The following is a 25090-nucleotide window of genomic DNA, read 5'->3' as shown; positions in this document are numbered from 1 at the left end:
ATCTGGATTTGAATTTTTAATGTTATTATGACCTAAAGATGCTATGTGAAAGTTTGAAACAGGAAATACTGGTTTTCATCTTGCCACTTTCTTGGTAAAGAAAGCACATTTTTACTCAAATGAATCAAAATGGATTTATAGCATTTTGGAACCAAATTCTTCATATATATATATATATATATATATATATATATATATATATATATATATATATATACACATTATATATATATAGCTCATGTCATGGCTCATTCCTCCCACGCATCAACATAGGCCAACACATAAGCAAAACTAACTGCACGCACAACAGTACCATCATCCAGCTTAATTCACTATAAGTTTTGTTTTCATCCAATGGTGTCAGACAATGCGGTCATATCGATTATTAATTACTGAAAGTTTAATTTCTTTCAGACCCCAACAAAGCAAGCCAAAAAGCATTACTGTTCAATTAAATTATAAATTTGTAAAATAAATGTTACCTAATACAACTGTGTTGTGTAAGTTACTTAATACACTACAAGAATCATTTTCCATTGCCATTGGGCAGAGAGTTTCCTGTATCCTGCAAGCTTTGCATGGAACTAGATGAAGAGAGTAAATTTATTGGGTACATTGGTAACATGCCTCATTTAAGATTAGAAGAAATGAAAGTCCATCTCACCCATAAGATAGGCCACAATCTTGCACATGGCTGCTCCAAAGATGAAATCCTCCAGCAGGTTGGGAATAAGAGTGAAGGGCATGCAGAAAATAGCCATCATGAGATCACTAATGGCCAGGGAGAGCAGGAATGAGTTGGTCACTGTCCGCATTCGCTTATTCGCCACCAAAACCACAATGATGAGCAGGTTACCAAACACACTCAGCAGGAATATGAGAGAGTATAACAGTATGCGCAGAGAATCCATTTCTGAAAGACAAAGATCAAATAACAGATCAACATATTAAAGGCTTTTAAAATTACAAAATATAAACAACACTTGACCCTATAATGCCTATCTTATAATATTGGATAGGTATATTTATTTTTTCTATTCTTTTGTGGTTCAATCGATATATATATATATATATATATATATAGCAAGTTAAAGGCCTTTTTAGGTCACACTTTAGTTTGGGTATGAACTCTAACTGTTAACTAACTGTTAACTATGACTTTTGCCTCAATAAACTTCTAACTTGTTGCTTATTAATAGTTAATAAAGCAGTTGTTAAATATAGGAATACAATAAGATTAGGATTAATGCAATAGGATTAAGAGATCTAAAATATGGTCATGTAGAATAAGGCATTAATATGTGCTTTATAAGCACTAACAAACAGACAACATATAGTATTAGGCATGTTAATAAGCAAGTATAGTTAATATTGATAATTGGTCCCCAAAACTAAAGTGTTACCCCATACATCATTATTTAGAAAAATAATTTTGAAATGTATCAAATATGAAGAAAAAATATATATAAAACTGAGCATTTAAATATAAGCTATGTTATAACACTTATACTGTATATATATATAAAACAGTTTATATATGCTTTACTATTATAAAGATATCTTTCATTGAAAGATTTGTTCAAGTATTTCATATGTCAGGCTCTACAGGGTCAACGTTAGATAATAGGAAATCAAGTAAATCAAGCTGGTCAATGATGAGTTAAAAGGTATGGGAGGAGGGTTTAAGTGGCATTTAATCGCTCAGTTTAAAAACACAAATCACTTTTAAATATGCCAAATCACTGCACATATATTTAATTACTATAATGTTCAAAAGGCCTCAGTTAATGAAGCTCTGATTACTTTTTAAGTTTATTTTTCATACCGTCAGAAATACACATTTTTCTACTCCACATCAGCTGGTTCTAAAACCCTTAGATAACATATATTGTTTTAGCAAGTTAATCTATAAATTTCCCATGTGCTGTCAGGTTTTCTTGCTGACTTATTAGATATTTAGAAGCGATAAATGACTCTAATGGTCCTCAATGCAACCTCGTGCTAGTAATGGAAAAAATCCAACCATCATCAGATAACATCCTCAGAATGTAACAGCTCACTCAAACACTTAAAGCTGTGTGTTTTTTTCAGACACGGCTGATGGATTGTGTTTTTCTAGCTGATCTCTGTGGCCATAAATCAGAATTTTTACACAGGGAATCATTCTTTCTTACATATCCCATCACTTTGTTTAAGCAATGAGTTGGAAATTTGATATCTGTAACTGAGATGCTGATGTGTAATTGGAAAGTTATCTGATTATTGATCAATCAAAGGGGAAATATCATGACTAATGGAGAAAAATTGCACGATTATTGCAAAACAATATTAGACTATGAATGGTAATTCTGCTAGAATGTCAGAAACTTACAATTAATTCATTTATTAGTATCATAAATATGGAGCCTTTCATAAGACACTTCATGTTTATAGTTGAAACCAAAAACTTCAGAGAATTATATGCGGGTAACTTTATTACCAAGTATATATATAAAATTGTATTATTACATTTTTCCCTGCCAGCCTTTTAAAAAAAAGCCACCACCAGCATTTTTTATCATTTTCACTAACTTTTCATGGTTGTATGAATATCTGGAATAAGAAAGAACAGAGACTATCCTGTAAAAAAAAAAACAAATCATGCATTCTTTTTTTTATTAACACTTCGATAACACCACAGTATTTTACATATGCATATGCTTACATATGCATTCCTTGTTTCTGCATATTCTTCACTGTTTTAGACACATTTGGCATAAATGTTTCATAACATACATATACAAAGAAATTATTTTCTCAGAAATACATTGGTAATTTTATCAGAATTGTTGGGGTTCCTATAGAGCTGACGTGGACTGGAAGTTTAATTTCCGCTGAGTTTAATATAGACACGCCATTTCATACTAGACAAAATAAACAACTAAAAAGAAAACAGCAATTAAGATATTACTGAAAAGATTGTGTTTTATATTGCATTTCAAAATAGTTATTGGTTTAGTTGGAAAGGGAAAAGGGCAGGTTAATGATGTAACCAAAGATTCAAGATATCAAATGTATAAGTTAAACATTAAAAATCCATACTTACTACTGATCTGAACACGAATATCTACCCTTTAATGTCTACAGTGGTTATGGCCTGACATACAGTATATGTGAACTTTTCATTACACTTCTGCTGATAATTAATATTGTTGGTTCATTTGGCAGTTTTGGTTCTGTGGAACACCAAAACAAATGGTTTCAAAAAGTAGTTTTAACTGTTTTTGTTCACGGTGAAAATCACTGGGGTGTAAAACAAAACTATAGGCCCATTTGACTGTATGATACTTTTTTCAAAAAGTCTTGAAGGTGAACTGTCCCTTTAAGTCTTTATTTGGTCCTGCTTTAATGATTTTTGATGTAGAAAAGCTCCACATTATAAACAATCCTCCCTAAGAGTATTGGATACTAAGCCTTAATTTTGGGGCCCAACTATTAGATCTTGAAAAGAAGCAATTTTTTGTCAAAGTGCAACATATTCCAGCTGCTTTCCATTACTGCCTCTGCAGAGAGCACAGAGCAGTCAATGTGAGCCAGCATGAGCAGGGAGGATTATGGGATGTGAACAGTCATATCCTGTTTGTGGTTTAGTCAGGCTAAAGCAATCAATCGAGGCCACGTTTGACTACAACGCAGGGTTCTGTGTGTGCTCCATTACTGATCGCCTGTAGCCACTGGTCTTAACGGATTAGACCCACCAATCCTCATCCTCAGGACTTTGATCTCATGAGAGATATGGTCCACATGAGTGGCTCGCCAAAAATCGATCTCTCACTTTCTCTGTCTTTGTTGCGAGGAACGTTTTTCAAGAAGAACGTGTTTATCAAGTATCCTCCACATGGCACTATTTTCTGTAGGATGCATTAGCCTCACTATGTGGGAGAAGTGTGAACTAAACTGTTTGAGGATTGCTGTGGATTCTGTCATAGGCATGGGTTTCAAAGGTCTTGGGAAATACTTAGAAGTGATAACTTAGATAACTGAGGTGTGTTGCCTTGGGATGGGATTGACGTGATTTAGGGTTAAAACATTATGTGTAGTCATTGCTGGTAATTGGATTAATATACTATTTTGAATGCTCTGTTATATATGCTTCACACTAGATACATGTTGCATAAATGTAAAAAGGTGTTCCTTTGAGGCTACTGCCAGAGTGACAAGCTGTTGTACTCCCGAGGGTACAAATTTTTGCACATTTTATCTGAGTGTATATTTTTGTACAAGCTTTGCCATTTAAATAGTGACTAAGAACCCATCTAAAGCTCTCCTTTTTCTTACTGTTGGTACTTCTATGAAAATGGACACCAGTTCCTTGTGAAAAGAAGTACACTTCAGCATACTTAAGTTTAAAGGTGCCATAGAATGCATTGATACAATGTTTTAAATTGTTCTCTGATATCTACATAGAAGGTATGTGGCTTGGATAAGGGCATACCCCAAGATTTCTCTCTAGAATGAAATGGTCTGTTATTGGCTTATTTGGAAGGGTCATGAATAATAATGTTGAGCTCTGCTCTAAATGGCTGTTTCACAGTGCGGCTCATTTCAGTAGCTCACAGGAAGGAAACACAGGGAAAATATATATTTTAGTACTTTCTTGCGCAGTTATATCGTTGGGTAATTATACTGTAAATAAAATGCGGGCATCAGGGAGCCGCTATTAATATGCTGGGCATTGAAACTGTTTTCAAATGCACGATCGCATTTTACTTTCAGTTTCGAGATTCGCGATCACATGTACTCTGTTTATACTATGGAGCGGCAGTACTTACCACACATTTTACAAGATCAGATGCTTGTCAGTGGTGCTCAGGGTCTGTAAATCATTCGCCATCATCCTCAGTCATTATCTCTGTGGTGAAATCTTATGTACTGTAACAGGCTACAGCTAGCAACGAGCTAACCATGTCCCTTTAGTGGCTCGCGTTATTTTATTAGAATGCGTTATTTGTTTTCCTTGCCTTTCTGAATACAGACACCAACCCATCCCTGCACATCACATCCCCTGCACAGCCTGGAACATACATGGTGCGTTTACATGGAGCATTGTAATTGGTTTAAAAGTCCAATCTGAAAATACTCCATATAAACACCTCAATCGGAATAAAAATGCCCAAACCGAATGAAATTGTAATTGGTTTGAGAGAGGTGGGATAAACCTTTCTATAAACCGAACAAAATTAAAATTCTACCGTGTAAATGCGTTAAACCGATTACTTTGCATCTACGTCATTGCGTCAAGAAGTCGGGTCATCAGAAAGTGAACATGATGCCGGCGACGCAATGCATTCTGTGATCTGGGGACACCGACACTACATTAGAGACTGGGTAATAGTAAAGGTATAAAGTAAAATTTTTAATTATACAGTTAAAAACACATTACAATGGAGAATGCTTGCTGTGTTACAAACTATCTGCTCTCATGTCCGGAGGGAAAAACGGATCTGAAATGAAGCGCAATTTTCTGCTTTTCAGCTTAGAGACAACACAATGATGATTGTGAAAGTATACCTCAATGAAAATAAATAACTTGACCAAAATTTGCCTTTGTCATTTGTATTAAATAGATTACAGATTCATAATTTCCAATCTGCTTGAATTTATACGTGCTCACACCATGAATATTGTATGAAAACACATTTGTTATGAGTGATATAGCTCATTGCGATCACTCCCTGTGTTCATAAAGCAACGCTCCTTTGATTCATTGTTCAGCAACTCTTGGTAAGAAATTGTGTATTTGTTCCATTCATTGGAATTCATGTTCATTTCAGAGCTGCATTACAGAGGGGCATATGATTTCTATGATCGCGTTCTGGCCATATGACTGAGCGCTCGAATGAACGCAAGGGATTCAAATATTAACCGTTTATTCTAAGCAAGTGCAAGCAGCTATTAAAAATATTAACGCAAATATGGGCGTTTTTTCCTCTGGTGACTTGTTTTTGTTGTCACTGTAGGCTATTAGCGTATCCTAAAATGAAAGCACAGGCACATGTAAACACCATATCAGATTAGAGAACATCTCATGTAAACAGTCCACCGAATCTTTCAATCGGAATGATTTTAATCAGAATGACAAAAAACATGTAAACATGGCTACTGATACCAGAAACACCGCTCCGCCTTTGCTCCTCGTCTAAGGTATTTCAGTATGTTTGAAATATCACAGTTCTGTTCATAACTTATATTAAAAAATCAAATAAATAAAGTAACAGGAGAGTGGCTTATTGGAACACTAGTGTGCAAACTTTTTTTCCTACCACATGACAATCTAATAACACGGTTGTCAGCATTAAAAGGTCTAATTGCCGCTTTTTGCAGTGCAAATTTTGTTTGTGATGAAAATAGTAAGTTTTCGTCAATTATCTTACCTACGGATCGATCCATTTCTGCTTAATCGAAATCGGATACAGATGAAGTAGCACTGAAAGGTTACAATTGTATTGAGAGAGCGATTGCGTGTGAATAAGTGTTGTAGTAGCTACTTGTTTAAATCATGCTTTCCTTAAGAACTATCAGCCTTCACATTCTTTCTTATTTGAGTGATCCTTCTCTATCTAGCTAGCTAAATATGTTTAACATGTGAATTATTGCTGAATATGCAGTTATATTACGGGCCGTTGGCATGAATTGTACTCTGTTGTAGAATTTTTCTTGTTCAAAAATAAATAGCTAGAGAGTTATTAACCATACAACAATATCGAGTTACGATTTGCAAAGGTAACCCCCGATTTCCTACGAGTTCCACTCGTCGGCGGCAACATGCTGAATCGGCGTCAGGGCCGTCGGCGAGAGGGAGAACTCTGATTGGATGTTCAGTTTAACGAATGAGTCAGTGCCCGTCCGAGAATTACAGCGAAAGTGACGAAAACAAGCACGTAAATGAAGGCGGTACAGACAGAAGGCTGTTTAAATGTTACGCGATCTTTCCCAATCATTCTAATACGCAAATCTTTTCATAACAACATGAGCCGCTTAAAATTATTAAAGTTATCAACATTACTGATATTCAAAATGGTAAGCTAGCGCTGATTTTTTTACGTTTCATTTATCTGCATTTAACTTGTGTATCTTTGTTTTGGTTTATCCTTTAGAATGACGAAATAGCTGCTGATATAGACAGTTAATTCCTCTCACGCATGCACATGTTAGTTTGCCGTCGGCTGTAGTCTGTGCGATGTGTTCGTGCGCAGCTTTTTGGTCCAAGCTCCCGATGCGAGTCGACAACACCGTCAGCTTTCGTCACCGCTAGTTCTTTGAACTTGGCTTGGTGCGTCTCGGCCTTTAGGGTGTGTTTACACAACAATAATGTACTTTTTTTCCTTTGCTTGACAGAAACTATTTGCATACAGACATTGTCAAAACGACCCCCATTTACACAGTGAAAATGACTAAAAATACTGTATTATGTATGCCAGGCCAGTAGTTGGAGATGTCACTTTTTTAAGAAATGCCACATGCAATACATGCACATACTTATAGACTGAACACATAATAAGCAATGCACATGATGTCCCCACTGTCACAAAGTCATGTTTTCTTGAAAACGACACCGTCTCCAAAAACGTGCACATTAAAGGTGCCATAGAATGGAAAACTGTCTTTACCTTGACATAGTCGAATAATAAGAGTTCTGTACATGGAAATGACATACCGTGAGCCTCAAACAACATTGTTTCCTCTTTATGTAATTCTCGTGAATAAAAAAGACCACTGAAAAATAGGTGAATCGGAACATAACGCCAACTGTTACATAACATTCAGGATCACTAATAGTTATGCCCCCAACATTTGCATAAAGCCGCCCATGTTCTAGGCCAGTCGCCAGCCGAACCATCAGAAGTTCTGCTGGTATTGTAAGGAAATACGAGCAAGGACAACACCAAAAATGGCAGATCATGGAAATAAATGTTATGTTCCAGGCTGTGCAGGGATGGGTTGGTGTCTGTATTCAGAAAGGCACGGAAAGCAAAAAATGCGTTCTAATAAAATAACGCGAGCCACTAAAGGGACATGGTTAGCTCCTTGCTAGCTGTAGCCTGTTACAGTACATAAGATTTCACTTACCACATAAAGAGTAAGGAGAGATGCCTGAGGATGAAGGCGAATGATTTACAGATCCTGACCACCACTGACAAGCATCTGATCTTGTAAAATGTGTGGTAAGTACTGCTGCTCAAAAGTATAATCAGAGATCGTGCAATCGCGAATCTCGAAACTGAAAGTAAAATGTGATTGTGCATTCTAAAGCAGTTTCAATGCCCAGCATATTAATAGCGGCTCCCTGATGCCCGCATTTTATTTACAGTATAATTACCCAACTATATAACTGCACGAGAAAGTATTGAAATATATATTTTCCCTGTGTTTCCTTCCTCTGAGCTACTGAAGCACTGTGAAACAGCCAATCAGAGCAGAGCTCAACATTATTATTCACGACCCTTCCAAATAAGCCAATAACCGTTTAATTCTGGGGAGAAATATTAGGGTTGTAAATGGACATGTAAAACTGTTTCTTATATGTAGATATCAGAGAACAATTTAAAATATTGTATCAATGCATTCTATGGCACCTTTAAAACCCGTATTCAAAAGTTTGCATTATTAAGCCCCCAAAACACCACTGTCGTGCAAATGAATAGCCAACACGCATTGAAACAGTGTTGTGTGTAAAGACCACCTTGGACCGACCACCCACAAAGACCAAACAGGCTGAGTTACATTTTTTATAAACAGAAACATATAAAAAAAAATCAGAAACACACACTGGTGAATGCAAACAAAAGTCAGGAGAAAAGATTTAGGGAGAAAGAGACAATAAGTTAGATTACAGAGAATGAAATACTTGTTCCCCCTTGCCAATTGAAATGTTACAAAGGGGCCATATAATCGAATTCAATTACTCTTTATTTTGTGCTCTTCTCCCTGTGGATGAATGTCTCCCTCAGCATTTTTCATCATGCAATATTGGCATATGTGACAGATGTTTGTTTCAGAATGATCTCTCAACATGTCCTATCTCGCAAAAACCTGTTCTGTCATCGCTATTCAAACCATCCAGGACAGCAACTGCCAGTCACTCTCTGCACGTGAGGGACTAACAAGAATGAGGTAAGTATAAAACTAAACACTGTTGGTCATTGATCATTGATTGATCATTTATTTAGCCCTATGAGACTGGTATGCACTGGTGGACAGATCTTTAAAAAAAAACAGTTTGGACCATTCAGGGGTGATGTTTCATTCAAACCGCCATACACTCTTACAAATAAAGGTTCTTTACTGGCATCTATGGTTCCAGGGAGAACCTTTAACATTCATTGAAACGTTTCATTTTACAAAAAGTTCTTTAAAGTGGAAAGATTGTTGGTATGTTCTTAACACTGGAAGAAAAAAATGGTTCTTTTAAGATCTGTTCACAGAAAGGTTCTTTCTGGAACTCAAAATGGTTCTTCTATCATTGCTGCAAACATAGGTTCATGGTTTAAAAAGGGTACATTATTGCTTACAATTTGACATTGGCTTGCATAACATTAAATTGCATGATATTATATTATATTATATTATTACTCTAAATCAATAGGGTCCAATTTAATAACAGCTTGTGCTTGTGTAAACCCTCTTTTGGTATTAAAAATCTACTGTCAGGATTTACTAAAGAAATACAGTGAAAAGTGATGAAAAAAACGGACAGTTATTTTTGCAGCTGACCTTATTGCATATACATCTGAAGAAGTTTATGTTTGAGATGCAAAATGTATGGGAGTATAGTAAAATACTTAAAATACTTTAAATAATGTGACTTTCTAAGGTCTGTGATAGTCAATTTACTGGTATTTTTCGCCCAAGACTAAGATAGATAGATAGATAGATAGATAGATAGATAGATAGATAGATAGATAGATAGATAGATAGATAGATAGATAGATAGATAGATAGATAGATAGATAGATAGATCCGAGGGCTAATAATCCATTGTCATGTGTGCTTTGCTGTTGTATGCCTCTGGGGTGTTTTTATGGCAAACCCCCCCAAAAACAAAAAAAATTATAGCTTGATGTCTTCCATACTTTACATTATCTAAAATGTGTATGCGCAAGATATACAGATCATTAAATCAGATGGATATTGTTTAAAAGTAAACTGAATATTTGTTCCAGGATGGGATAACATTAAATGCCTTGGCTGTATCTCACATAAACAAAACATCACTATGATTTCTCATCCTCCCTCATCCATTTCCATCTCGCAGCACATCACCTCTAGAGCCGCACAGCTACTGTTTCAGCTGTTGAACTTCCCCTTTCCAAAACTCTACCATGTACTATTTTCATCAATACTTTTGGCCTCATGAGAAGATTGAACTGGGATACGAATAAAGATCTCAAACCAGAGAAGGAATGCATGAATAAATTACAATCAAGAGGAATCAAGATATCATGAAAGTTAGTTGCATGAATTATGAATCTGAGGCGAAATGTAAGTGCATGAATATTTTAGATTTGTGTCAACTGTTTCCTCAGATATCAACAGCATTTCACAGTCGTTGATATAATCAGTGCTATAACACTATACGTTTTGTGTAATTGTTGCCTTAAGGAGGTATTTTTATTTATTATTATAATTATATTTTATTTATTTTATTTGTTATTAATATCTGTACCTTCATATTCTTTATTTTCCAATTGTATTGTCATTTTATAATTTTTTTTTTTAGTATTGTAATTTATTATTATCACCATTATTAATTTATTAATATTAACTTAATTATCGCACTTTCACATTTGCATAAATCAAGAAAATGTCTTTTTGCATGGTTTGCTTACAGATTTCTTTACAAAAAGCAAACAATTTTTTTTAATCACTATTATACTTTTTCTTGAGCAGAATATCCCAGTGGAGATTGATAAACTCCCACTTACATTTTTGCCAGACAATTATGCTTAATAAATAGAGAAAAGTAGAAATTGTGATCTTGATTAAATTACTATTTATTTTGTGGCCCTAGCTGCTATGCTAAATTACTCTTTTTTTTTTTTTTGAGCCAAAGAAATATATTAAAATATAGTTTTAAAATATAACATAAAATCTGAGAGTAATATATTGCCCCCATTAAATTGCATCTCCTTTGTTTAAAACTCTTCTAAATCCTGGGTTACTTTGCTTTACATGCAATAGTGTTCATGTACTATAGTTTTAAAGTATTAATTCACCAACATTGATAAAGCCATGAGTTACAAACAGTTCCATCGCTGTTGCAGCAACAAGTGATCAATTCAAAAATAGATCAATGTCTAATCATGGAATTTGGGATAAAGCTCGATTGTCAGGCAAAGTCAGAGGTTAACAGTCCATTTAGGCTGTAATCAATATACCCAAATCAGCAAAGCAATCCATGCTGTTTCCTGAATGATGTTTGTAATTGGTAGCCTATCTACAGAGAGGCCAAGTGCCTGTCCGTAATTGAAATAATCAACTGTTCGCTAATTACTGTATGTTTATGTGGAAACATCAGGAAAAACATTCATATGCAGCTTGTTTCTGTTAGCCATGTACTGTGGTATATTTTGTAGAAATCCATACACATGTTATGTGCATTTTTTGTGAAATAGAGACTGCACAATATAATTTTTTTCTGTACTCGGATCCCAAAATGCAATCTGCACAATTTGACCTTCTGTTTCCAGTAAAATGAATGAACTATTTATTTTCTCAACCCACCTATTTTGACTTATTATTTGATCAGAACACCAAAATAAAAAATGTCACTTACTCAGTGCATTCAGTAAGTACTAAGCTGTTGGAACAGCCTTGTCTCGCTCCAATCTTAGTGTAACTGAATACCCAGAATTCCTCCATACAGCAGTGTTCAGAGTCTTCGAGCTGTGTCCTTAGAGAGATTCATGGCTGTAGCTCATTCCTGCACACTGATGACCTTCAGTGACCCCTTAGTTTGCTCATCTCCTTCTGGATTATTCAGACTTTCTGTATAGTATAAACTGCTGTACTGGTGAAAAACGTCATGTTTGTTTACATTCAAGGTCCCAGTACTCACATTCTGTGAGCAAAACACAACAGAAACTGATCATTTCCTCCCAACATCGTGAAATCAATCTGCGGAGAGTCTGGGAGCTTTGCAGGTGTTAGTAACCATAAAAGTGTCAGAGGGTGAGATTGCATCAGGACAGGCTGTGTCTGAGTGGAAGAGCCCACACAAATGTACAACTCAAGTGTCAGGTGACGTCGTTATCGATGGCAACAATATTATAAACATTCAGAAAATGTTGAAGTTATTAGGAACGTACTGAAAACAGAACTAACTGCACGTGAAATCGATGCAGTGTAATAATTTGTCCTGGACTCTGGACAAAAATGACACTGAAACTGGAAATTGTACCTCAAATAATTAAACTTTGGCAGCAAAAAAAAAAAGCCCCTATAGTAATTTCCTCCTTTTTAACTATTATATTAACTGTTACAGTAGTGGCCAAAATTATTAGAACACTTGGCAAGTTTAAGAGTTTTCAGTTGTTTTTGTTGAATTTGCCATTACAATACCCATAAAACGAACTATTGCCGGAACTACCTGTAACGGAAGCAATCTGCTGGAGCATTGAAAATGATGGACTGACCCCCTCAAAATCTGGACCTCAACCCCATCAAGCAAATTTGGGACGAGTTAGAAAATAAACGGGACAGATCAATTGTACATTCAAAGGAAAGCCTTTGGCTGGATTTGCAGAAGGTATGGGATAACATTAGTGTTGAAGTTCTCAGGAAATATATTGACACTATGCCAGAGCTGTAATTGCTGCAAAAGCTGGACATACTAATATCAAAGTTAAATGTGGATAAAAACAGTACGACTCACTTCATCTGATATTGCTGTGCTCAGAGCAACCATCTGCATGTTTCATGAACCAGAGGTGGCGGACTCGAGTCACATGACTTGACTCGAGTCTGACTCGAGTCGCAAATTTAAGGACTTGTGACTTGCTTAACTAAATAAAGAAAATGACTCGACTTGACTTGGACTTGAGATCCAGTGACTTGAGACTTGACTTGACCTTCATGTCTCGGCAGGACTTGACTTTATAACAACTCTAATTATTATTATAAATCATTGCGACATAATTTGCTAAACAAAACGCAAGCCACTGAGCCAGCGGCAGATAGACCTAGTATGAGTTTTTATATATATAATATACAATATTTAGTAATATTTTCAGTGCGGCTGCCAACAGTTCCGTTCAGCCCACAACTAGAGTTACGCACGTCTCTATTAAGCAACACACTGAATACTGAACGAATCGGTCGAGTGATTCAGTGGCCCATTCTTGCTTGTTCATGAACAAATCAACTGTTTTGAATGAATCAGTTCAATAAACGCTTCTGTGATAAAGCAGTGATTTGCCACCACTTAATGTCATAGAGTAGGTCTATCATTTAATTTCATATTTCTATATTCCATTTTTTTTTTAATAAATGGCAGAATGCATGTTATAATACAAACAGAAAAATACCATTATGCAGGTGAATGCCCCTGTAAACCAATTTGATGGAGGAAATACTGCCCTTTTAAAAAACAGTTAATTTCAGACACTGCTTTGCTGGTCTCTTTCCAAACACAAATAAATGAAAATCTTAAAAAGGATAAGTAATGCCTCTTATTGGTCTCTTAAATTACTGGGTAGCAAATGTTTGTGAGTTGTGTGCTTCTACATTAGAGCCAAAAACAAAGGTAATGCCATAATTTGGATTCGGATCACTGTCTGATGTGCTGAGGACAACCAAAAAACACATTTGTCAATTAAGGCCATTACCACTACTCAGGCACACAGCATACTGCAATAATAACATCGCAATGCCTCGTTCTTTCTTTTTACTGTGAACAAAGATTAATTCTGCATTGGCTGACTGCTGATTCATTGTATCTGTATGAAGCCATACAGCATCCATAAGAGACCCCTCATAACCCACTATGAAGAGAAGTTTAAAGCAGTAAATTATCTAATGATTGGATTCAATCATTGGTGTCAATCATCATCATCAAGATCTGTCAAGGAAGTTTATTAATCACTTGTTGGCCACAAATGTTGCTATATTAAGCCAAAGCATGACGTTCTGCTAACCTCTGTGTCTTCTCAAATTACCCCGATGCAGCTTCATCACTGGACTCATCTAAATGTTAAGAGTTCATGACTGAAGACCTCATCCTGAGCGAACTCAACAGGCATCTCACCTGAGATCAAAGGTTGTGTCGTTTCAGAGCAAATGACTTCTACTGCCTGTCTCGTCATGTTAACACAGCAACGTGTTTGATCATATACAGCAGTGCTTCCCAACTGGTGTGTCGCAGGTTTGTTCTGATGAGGGGAGAAAAATACACTAAATGCAAATGTTATAATTCAATTTACCATGTGCATAGTTAGGATAGCTTACTTCTGCCATGAAATGTTAAATAAACAAATAAATGTAATTGTGAGTTTTTATCTGATAAACTGAATTGTGAGGAAAAAAGTCAGAACTTTCTTGCATTTTTGAGACATAAAAAAGAGAAAAGTCTAAATTGTTAGAAAAGTCTATATTGTGAAATATAAACTTACAGTTCTCACAAGAAAAGAAATCAGAACTGTGAGATGTTAACAAATGTGAGATATAAACTTGCAATTGTAACAGAATTTTTAGATAAAAACTTGCAATTGGGAAACCAAAAGTCAGAATTGTGAGCTTTAAACTCAAGTTGCTGTGAAAAAATTTTTTTTTTCAACTTCTTAATCTTTACTTGTCACACAATTTCTGAAACCTGACACTCGAACACCAGAACCACACACCAAATCTTCAAAACCATACACTAATTCTCGACTTTTGACTCAGTTTTCAATTTAATAAAACATTAGAGGTTAGAGAGTCGGACTCGTAATCCAAAGGTTGCGGGTTCGAGTCTCGGGCCGGCAGGGATTGTAGGTGGGGGGAGTGAGTGTCCAGCGCTCTCTCCACCATCAATACCACGACTGAGGTGCCCTTGAGCAAGGCACCGAACCCCCAACTGCTCCCCGGGCGCCCACTGCTCCGGGTGTGTGTTCACGGTGTGTGTGTGTGTGTGTGCGTTCACTTCTGTGTGTGTGCACTTTGGATGGGTTAAATGCAGAGCACGAATTCCGAGAATGGGTCACCATACTTCAAAAAACATGAGTGTTTTTCTTTTACCCTGCAAAACTCTCCCCAAATACATGCGCTGCTATTTCCTAGAAAATTGTGGCCTAATTGTTGGAGAGTCAGATGCAGGTTCGAGTCTCAGCACCGGCATGAATTGTAGGTGGGTGGAGTGAATGAACAGTTTCCTCCTCTACCCTCAATGCAAAGGCACCAAAGCCCCAGTTGACCTTAATATAAGGTCAGACGCAAAAATAACTGTCCACGCCCTTTCACTGCGCGTCTTTATTAAATCCTGACAGTATGCAAAACACAACACACAATTCTTTATGTAACATATAAAAATCTAACAGGAATTAATATTATGGCAAAGGTGTTTGCAAATCTTTGCTTTTGTGTGTTTGTGATATTTTGAATGCAGTGCTTCGTTTTGCAAGAGATGTGAGGCATTTAGCATTTTGTGTGTGCAATTCTTGGATTTGTGAGTAAAGTTTTGAAAAAAAGAGGCAAAGTTTTGAAAATGTGTGTAGATGTGCGAGATATAAACTCACAATTTTAATGCGAAAAGTCAAAATTGCAAAATATAAACCCAGTTTTGAGAAAAAAAACGGAATTGTGAAATACAAACTTGCAATTTCGAAAAGAAAAGAATTGTGAGATTAAAATTGAATTAAATTCTGAATTGTGAAATAAAATGAATTCTGAATTGTGGGAAATAACTTTTACTTTTAGTCATTTAGCAGACGCTTTTATCCAAAGCGACTTACAAATAAGAAAAAGTAACTAAAACTAAAAGTTAACACTCTGTAAATACTCTATACACACCCATTTAAGAAAATACAGAAATTAAATAAAATAGACAAATGCATACAACAACAACATTTCAATAGTAAACATAAAAATAAAAAGCGATACTTATATCCTTTGCCGGTGTCGTCGCACGGTAGAGTCGATGGTCTTTACACTCTTTACTTTTAGTCATTTAGCAGACATAAGCATTTCTCTAAACAAGGACCGCCATTGCGAGATGTTAATAAATATACTAAAGTGTATTTTAAATACATTTATTTCATGTTAAGTATATTACACATACATTTACACACTATTTTTAGTGTACTAAACTGGTATACTGAAAGTGTGCTAAATTGGAACAATTAATTTAGTACTTAATGCACTTTACGTAGTGCTGAAGTCCAACTAAACATGCACTCTAAAAATGAAGAACCCCTTGCAGTCCATTTGACCCAGCATGAACAATCCAACAGTGTGTTTACAGTACCTCAAACAACCCAAAATTATGACCCAGCACAATTAACCCAACAATGTATTTACAGAAATAACCCAGCACTTTTAAGAGTGTATACTAAAGTATATTTGATTGTGTATATTTGTACAGTTGCACTATACAAATCTTGCATTCTGTCACACCCCATGGACGTTTTGTTGTGTTTCCATTCCCCATGTGCTCTGTGTGACCTTTTTCCTCATGTTTGATTGTGTCATTATGTTCAGGTGTGTCTAGTCATTATCCTCATTTACGTTCCTCATATAAGTTGCATTCAGTTCTGTGTTTCTTGGTCCGGTCTCATCAATGTGTATGTCTGTGTATGTGTGTTTGCTGCCTTCCTGTGATGGATTACCCTTATGTGGATTATTAAAGACTGTTTATCGTTATTCTTCTTCTTCGTGCGTTCACTCCTGCACCACACCGTGACACATTTAAAGACTGATATTATTCAAAGATTACACCATCCTCAGCAATAGTGACATTAAAACACACTTCAGGATTAATATTAAGTCAGTATTGTGAGATAAAAAGTCGTAATTGCATTTTTCACTGAGATGACATTGATTGCCTGAAGCATGTGCACACCATCCTGGAGTCATCATCAAGAAGAATGAATGAGTGTGCAGTGTATGCTACAAGTCCAGAATCTGTGGATTTGAAGAGCACTGTTGGAGCACCGTGTGATGGCGATAATGACAGGCGTGTGTTTGATGATCAGGGTTTATATTGAACACAAGAACAGAGAGTCCAAGAGCCTCTGCTGATGGAGGAAATGGACAGCAAATACGTGTTTTGTCGAGCAGTCTCTGATTAGGCTCCTCAGTTGCAATGCACTAAATTTAGCCTGCGCCCAGAGGTATGCTGAAGGCTTCCATCAAAGCACCCAGAGAGAAAGAGGAGAAATCACATGTTGTTGCTGTAAAATGTGATGGTGTGGAGTAGTGTGTATCAAAGAGCTGTTTCGACCTCATCTGACTTCTTAAATGACGTTTATTAGGTAACCTACTGAAGAAGTCAAGTGGAATGAGTGAATATTCACAATAAGTAAAACCATTTAAATGTTGAAATTGTAGCACATTTTCACAATTTATTAATGACATTACGCAATTTAATGACCAAAAAAAACCTAAAAAATCTTAATAATTTCACACACATATAGAGTTAATGGATTACTTTCCCAAATTACACTGACTGCTCTAAAATATGAGACATCAATGTTTCGGGAATTTATGACAGAATAGGACTCATAATTATTCTAGACTGTTTTATTTTCTATTTGGGTTTATGCTTTATTTTTTTACGGTTAACCATTTATGCCAGTGTTTCCTGTCATAGCTATGCAAAGATTAGATTGATTTTAATTAGAAATTATTTTAAATCTGTGGTTGTACTTTAAATTTGAATTATTATAATCTAACTTAAAGCAATAAGGATTTTGAAAGTGCAGTAATCAGTGTTGAGTACTACTGTAAGGTTAACACAACATGTTTGAAAATGATTAACAGTTATAAACATTCATTAGAAATTTATAAAAGTAATCAAAAAGTAATCAAATATTATCAGTTACATTAATTTAATAAAGTAATTGAAAAACTTGTAATCTGTCACCTATTACATTTCCAAAGTAACCTTCCCAACACTGCTAGCAAGGCATTTTTATAGCGATGAACAATGACTTGTTTTTGTTAGGCTTTTTTTTTTGTCATTATTTTTCATCACATAAAATGACTGTTGTTTTGTTTTCTTCTGCATGTGTTATTTTATGTCAAATATGTCTAAAAGGGCTCTAAAAATGATCTAATTTACAATTATTCTCAATTGCTAGCACACTATAACTGATTAATTTGGCCCAATTTTCCAAACCATTCATACAGCTCTCGAAACAAAGACACATTTCTCAAAACTTTTAACACATTTCACCTGTTTGCACACACGTTCCAATTTGCTCAGTGTCTTCTGCTAAACTCTACACAAAAACGCCATAATTTTGCACATGTTTAACCATGTTCTCATTCAGAAAACACAAAAACACAATATAATTACATCAAGCATCAAAGAAAAAATAACCAAACAGCACACTTTTATCCATGTGTGAACATTCAGTAGCAAAACTGATGACACACATCAGAATCTCACGATGATATGAACATCATGAAGTGATTATGTGTTTTGGAGATTGAATACTGGTAGTGGGAGACAAAGGGGAATTGAAGGGGGAAATAAAAATGAAGGGGATGAGGTCAAAGGTCATTTGTTCCTGATGAAATACAAAGCACTATTGACCATGTTCTTCTGCATGGACTGACCATGAGGGAAGTTGGCCTACAGGCTCGTCTACAAGGTTTCAAAACTACTGACACATACAATATAATTACAGTACATAGCAGCAGTTCTTCAGAGGAGAGAACTTTCATTATTCTGTATACAGTAAATACACATGTATTACTCCCTCAAACTCATTATTGATTTGCAGCCAAGTAGTCCTTACATGTACTCTATTTCTGCAAAACTGAGAGATGACTGTCTAGGGGAGGCAGAGAAATCTTTTGTCAGAAGACTAAGAAACTGCTATAACAAATAAGGATACTGCCAATACTGTAATGCAATTTGGCAAAGGATGCTGAATGAATTTATTTATTTATTTCTGTAAAATAACTGACAGTATATTCCAATGTGTTTTTACTGTATATTCAGTTGTTTTTGTACTTTTCTCTTGTAGTGCTTTTCATCTACTGTAAGATCTCATTACAGTAGTGTAATGAAAGTAAACTTTTCTTAAAGTGCATTGCTGAATTTTACTGTATTTGCACCCTTCTATTTATGTACTGTAACAGACATTGACTAGCAAAAGGATTCCTATTTCCCAAAAAGGAGGTTTTTCTAACAGTGTTTTGAATTGATAGTGTTTTCTAGGCAGAGAAAAAAAAATCTGTGTATTAGAAGGGTTTGTGTATCATCTGAGGCCTAAATTTGAGTCTGACAAAAGAGAACATGTTTTTGACTAAACTAGTTTGACCTGGAAGTTTGAAGTTGGTGCGCAGTTTTGAGATTGTGTTTATAGTTGTAAGAAAATGGTGAATTGTTTCATGAATTGTGTATTAGCAATCGAGAAAAACTGTAATATTCAGATTTGTTCTTTTAAAAATCCAGTCACAACCATGAAGTTTACAATCCTGTTAAAGCGCACAACATCGTGAAGCCTTGGGGACGCTGTGGTTATGACTTCATATGTTGCAAGTGGCAGTTGGAGCCGGTCATGTAATGTCCATCACAATCGAATATAAGGAAAATTTGTCTGAGAAATATTTAGCATCTGTTAAGGAAGCAAATTCTGCTTTCTTCCAACAAAGCTAACTTTATTGCTAATATTGGTTTTCCTCTCTTTAATACTTTGGAATAGTTCATGCTTTATTTATTTATGTTTTAAAGTTAACATTTAATGCGGATATGTAGAATTTGTCATCACTTCATTTGCAACAGTCCCTCGCATCACGATGCCCAGAGGGTGATGCAGTGAACTCTGCTGAATTATTTACTTGCTTTGGCAGTGATTCTAAAAGCAGTGGAAAGGCTGCAAACTCTGTTTCTTGTATAGACACTGCTGAATTCAATTAGATTTTTAAAATAAATGAACTCATTTAATCCTTCTTTTCCCCCATCAGTATGAGCACATGCATTATACTCCTTGGACACGGCCTAATGAAACAATTGCATATACCTTTATAAGGGTTAATGAAAGTGTTTTTTACTTTGTCTCATTAAATGCAATTTTAAATCTACACATTTTATAAATTAAACCAACATTTATTCAAAACAGGGCTTTATGTTTCCCCACTGGTCATGAATGTGACCACTTATGTATTGGCATGTATTGCATTGTATTGTACTGTATAATTTATAAGAGTTGGGGAATAATCAGAGCTATTATATGTCCCAAATATGCCTGACCGAGATTGTAATTACAAAATTCTGTTAATTTGCTTATCTACAGCAGCCATGTAAAAAAAATGTCATGAAATCAGGATGTTTCAGTCTCTTCATAGTGTCAGAACAGGGTCATGACAAGCTTTGGTACCTCATAGTGAAGGAGAACGAGTGTCTTGAACGAATGCGACTGAAGCAGCGTTCTGGTGCAGAGTGTTTATCAGGAGATCCTCACCTCTGGGGCGCGCAGGTTCCGTCTTGGGCAGCAGAAGCGCGTCTCCGCAGGTGCCGTTGGAAATCTCCAGACTCCCGTTTAAGGTCCCGTTCAGAACCGAGCTGTTCTGAAGCTGAAGGCATGCCCAAATCCCAGATGTATCATTTAGCGTTTGTAAATCCATTTCAGACCTAACCACAACTATTTTATATTAGTTCCTCGCAATCATCGGTTAACAATAAGTGTCTAACGAGAGCGCAAAGAGATGCTTAGAGAGCAGGAATTTAAAGAGGATAAATTAAGAATCAATAAAAAGGTAAGTAGGGAGAAATAAGATTAGCTCAGGCTGAAATAAAGCGTTGTTGCTCAGCAGTGTGTTGAAGGCACAGTTGCTCTGTGTGAGAATGTGATGAAGCGCGGAGCGCCACTGAGTCTCCTCTCACGCGTGGACTGGGCTGAGGGTTTATTGATGAGCTCTTAAACAGTAGGGGTGGGAGTTTGGAGGTGAGTCGGTGGGATTCAGGGATTTGAGCATCCTGGAGAGGAGGAGACATTGAAGGGAGTTTGTGGAGTACGCGCACATGGAGATTTAGGGAAAGTTATGAATGATGTGGCAGGTGGAGTGAAGCATCGGCGCCCTCTTGTGGAAGCAGTACAGCTTCTCTGGATTTATTTTTTCCTTTTCCATTTTGAAAAGGCATTACGTACATTTTTGTAAAATTTAAAAAGAATACAACGGACATAATGTATTTTAGTGTTAATAAATTGCTGGCCGTTTCGTCCTAAATTAATAAATATTCATAGAACAGACCAGGTGTTATGAATTTGCACATTAAAGAAATATATTTATCCTGTGAGTCGCAATGCATAGGTCACTCTTCGGTTATATTTTAAGTTATACAGATATTACAATTATTTAACATGAATAGATGAGTGTATACCAGAGTGCAAACTTCTTATATAGTGAAGAGTTTATGATCATTTGATTCAGTAATATGATAGCGCGTTATTGCTTGTCTATAAAAATGGCTTTAGAGATGTTGATCTGTTTGGTCAGGGGTTTTCTCTTGTATAGCCGATGAGCAGTTTAAGCACAGGCTTATTGTCTGAATGAAGTGCACATTTGCAGAGGCAATACAAACAAATTAGTGATTATACAAACACTCATGGTCCAGACTGGTTTCCTCACTTGACTCTATCACAGGATTTAGGATTTAGATTTAATGAGTTCGCTAATACTCATTTGATGTGGCCTACTGAAAACACCAATTACATTAAGAGTGCATGATTTACCAGAAGACTGACTGCGAATCAGTGCCATGATCCCAGTTATTTTCACAGGCATCTGTTCTTTAATGGAATAGAGAGAGTAATAAACATTGTGGCACCTGCTTTTCTTTTTCATTGCAATCGTCTTGTGATCATGAAGGACAACGGCATGGCATCAAACCTTAATGGACATTGTTTAGCCTGACTGAATTTAATCTGTATATTTTTTAGAATAGAAAAAATAATAATTGGAATTGTGTATTAAGAAATAAGTAATAAAGTATTTTTAAATATAACAGATTTCTTTATATATTTCTTTGAATGAAGTGTTTTATGCTCACTAAGACTGCATTTATTTGATCTAAATTACTGCAAAAACAGTAATATTTTGAAATATTTTTGCAATTTAAAATATTTAATGTAATTTATTCCTGTGAGCCAAAGCAACTTTTTCAGCACCAGTTGTCAGTGTCACATGATTCAGAAATTGTAATATGCTGATTTGATGCTTGGTTATTATCATTGTACTATATTGATGCTAAGTTATTATATATATATATATATATATATATATATATATATATATATATAAATGTTTAAAATAGTTGTCACTGTCTAATATTTTGGTGGAAACCATGATATATTTATTTCAGGAGTTTTATTATATATATATATATATATATATATATATATATATATATTTTTTTTTTTTTTTTTTTTTTTTTTTTTTTTTGCCTACCTAAAACTTTTGAATAGTAGTGCATGGTTTCCACCAAAATATTAAGCATCAAAAACTGTTAAAATTAATCATAAAAATTGTGTTTCTTGAGCACCGAATTGTATATAAGAATGGTTTCTGAAGGATCATGACACACTGAAGACTGGCGTTATTGTGCTGAATTTAGCTTTGCCATGACAGCAATAAATTCATTGAATATTTGAAAATTAAAAAAAAAAAAAAAAAATTGTAATATTTTACAATATTACTGTTTTTACTGTATTTTGATCAAATAAATGCAGCCTCATTGAGCATAAGAGACTTAGTTCAAAATATGTATATAAAAATATGGCGATTTAAAAAATATATATTATTATTTTTAATTTTTTATAAATTTATACCATAAAAAATCTCTCACAGACCAAAATTGAGGTTGTTTTAATGCTTCAAAGTGATCTGCAGTCTGGTAACTTGCCTCAGATATCAATATTCAATATTTCAATATTGATGAAAATAAATTAGCTCTCCAACTATCACAAATATCATGTTCTAGTGCTTAAAGTGAACACACTCTTACAGCCCAGTAAACCAAGTAAATATATATATATTTACTTGGTTATTCACTATGAATAAGAAATATCCTTGCAGACTTCAAATTTACAAATAAAGATGTCTTATTAAAACATGATGTTTGAATTTTAGGTATATATTAGGTATATATTTTAGGTATATATTTATATATGGTCACATGGTCACTATTAGCAACAAAGAATAAACCTCCAGCCACGGGACATGGTTAAATAGCTCACCTTTTAGATCAACCTTTGGCCTGTCAAAGTCCTTCACACGCACTTACACATTGCTAGATAACACCTGAGCAGAAGCAGGCAGCCACCTCCTTTAGACCGGGACACTGAGGAGACTGCAGCTGGTGAGTGACACAACATAGAAATATCAAGTGCTTTGAGAAAGAAGAAATATGTGCTTTGATGTGTACCTTACTATTTGAAATATATATTCAGAGGGATGTCATTTGAATCGGTTTTCTTTTATATTCTCACTATAGAATAGAATGGAATAGAATAGAATAGAATAAAATAAAAATGTTGTTCCAGACCACCTAAATTTAAGCGATGCCGCCCTGGAAATCATGTTGAGAAATTGTATAATGCAGTTTGATAGCTTAAGTGAAATTCTTGCTTTCGAATTATTTATACGGATGAGAAACTTGACGCAAGTTGCATTAATTATTAAACAGCAGCAAGGAGGTGGTTTTAGGCATAACGTGATGATGTGAAAGCATTAGCAGCTCATAGAGCAGTTCGTGGAGCACTCAAGTGTGAGAAGTTCTCAGCTGATGTGTGAGGTATTGTGTAATTGATATGGCATCTGTTGAGCTTGAACCTACAGCTAGATGCTTGCACTTTTCCCCTGGTAAAACATTTATCAAAGTAAACCAAGGCTAGAGGCAATCTTTCTAAAGCCTTGATGATAGTTCCTCCCAATTGTGTCTATTGGTTTGTAAAGATTTCATGATTGGCATTCGTAATTACTGAGATAAGTTACAAGCATTTCATAAAACTCATACAACTAGTCAGAGCACTCACTGGGAGTTTCATCTGTTCAGAGACAAGGTATAAGCAATTTAAAGCAAAATATGCTTTGACAAACACATTCAGGCATTTTGTTAACAATTAACAGTTGTGGAATCAGAACACTGATTTATTTAATTATTTATTTGCTCAGCTTCTATTTAAATTTAACATCAAATCACAATGTGCTACATTTGTTAATGCACCTTCTTATTACACATGATTCATTAGGGCATATTATTAAATAAATTGTTTAATGCATCAATATTCTTAGCTCTAATAATTCAATTTGATTTACGTAATTAATAACTAATTAAATTTAGTAACTATTTTAATTTGTAATTTATATTTAATTAAGAATGTATACTTGCTCTGCGTCTGAATTATTATTATTTTTTATCTTATGTATTTTTGAATACTGTTTCGCACAGAAATATAAGTAAATTATTTTACAAATATCATTTAACATCAACTCTAAACCTTCAGTGATTTAGTTCAGCAAATGCACCCTCACACAGGGCAGTGATTATATGGCCTTTGATAATTCTGTATTACCCCAGTTATCACTCTGTTTCAAGAACATGAGATTACATAATCACGTTCACCTCTGTGTCTACACCAATCTGCTGCCATTGATTACTAACACCTGTGATTTAACTCACAATATATTTTGTCATTATAACACTGCTATATGTTGTGAGAAATTAATTTGGTCTCCACACTTTATTGGCATGTTGCTGGATTGTAATTACCAATTTTATCACCAGATGACTGGTATATAATGAATTGTGTGCATCTATGGTAAGATAACATCAGATGTACCAAGAAGAGGAGATGACCTCGGTGTGAAAGCAACATTGATCTATAGATGTTTCCTAACAGGGAAA

The 25090-nt window shown here is 35.2% G+C and overlaps 1 protein-coding gene across 1 annotated transcript in view; it reads right to left on the bottom strand.

The window, feature by feature from the left end:
- Positions 1 to 21077, bottom strand: part of LOC306876682 (cholecystokinin receptor-like) — a 29119-nt gene extending 8042 nt beyond the window's left edge. The window contains exons 1-2 of the mRNA XM_079428027.1: positions 20646 to 21077; positions 665 to 913 (exon numbers count right to left, since the gene is read on the bottom strand). Coding sequence (XP_079284153.1) covers positions 665 to 913; positions 20646 to 20808 — 412 coding nt within the window. The 5' untranslated portion in view covers positions 20809 to 21077. The remainder of the gene's footprint in view (positions 1 to 664; positions 914 to 20645) is intronic.
- Positions 21078 to 25090: the final 4013 nt, after the last annotated feature.

The sequence above is a fragment of the Barbus barbus genome, assembly GCF_936440315.1.
Source record: "Barbus barbus genome assembly, chromosome: 11".
NCBI lineage: Eukaryota > Metazoa > Chordata > Actinopteri > Cypriniformes > Cyprinidae > Barbus > Barbus barbus.
Note: the sequence above shows the minus strand (reverse complement) of the source record. Positions and strands in the feature narration are given on the sequence as shown.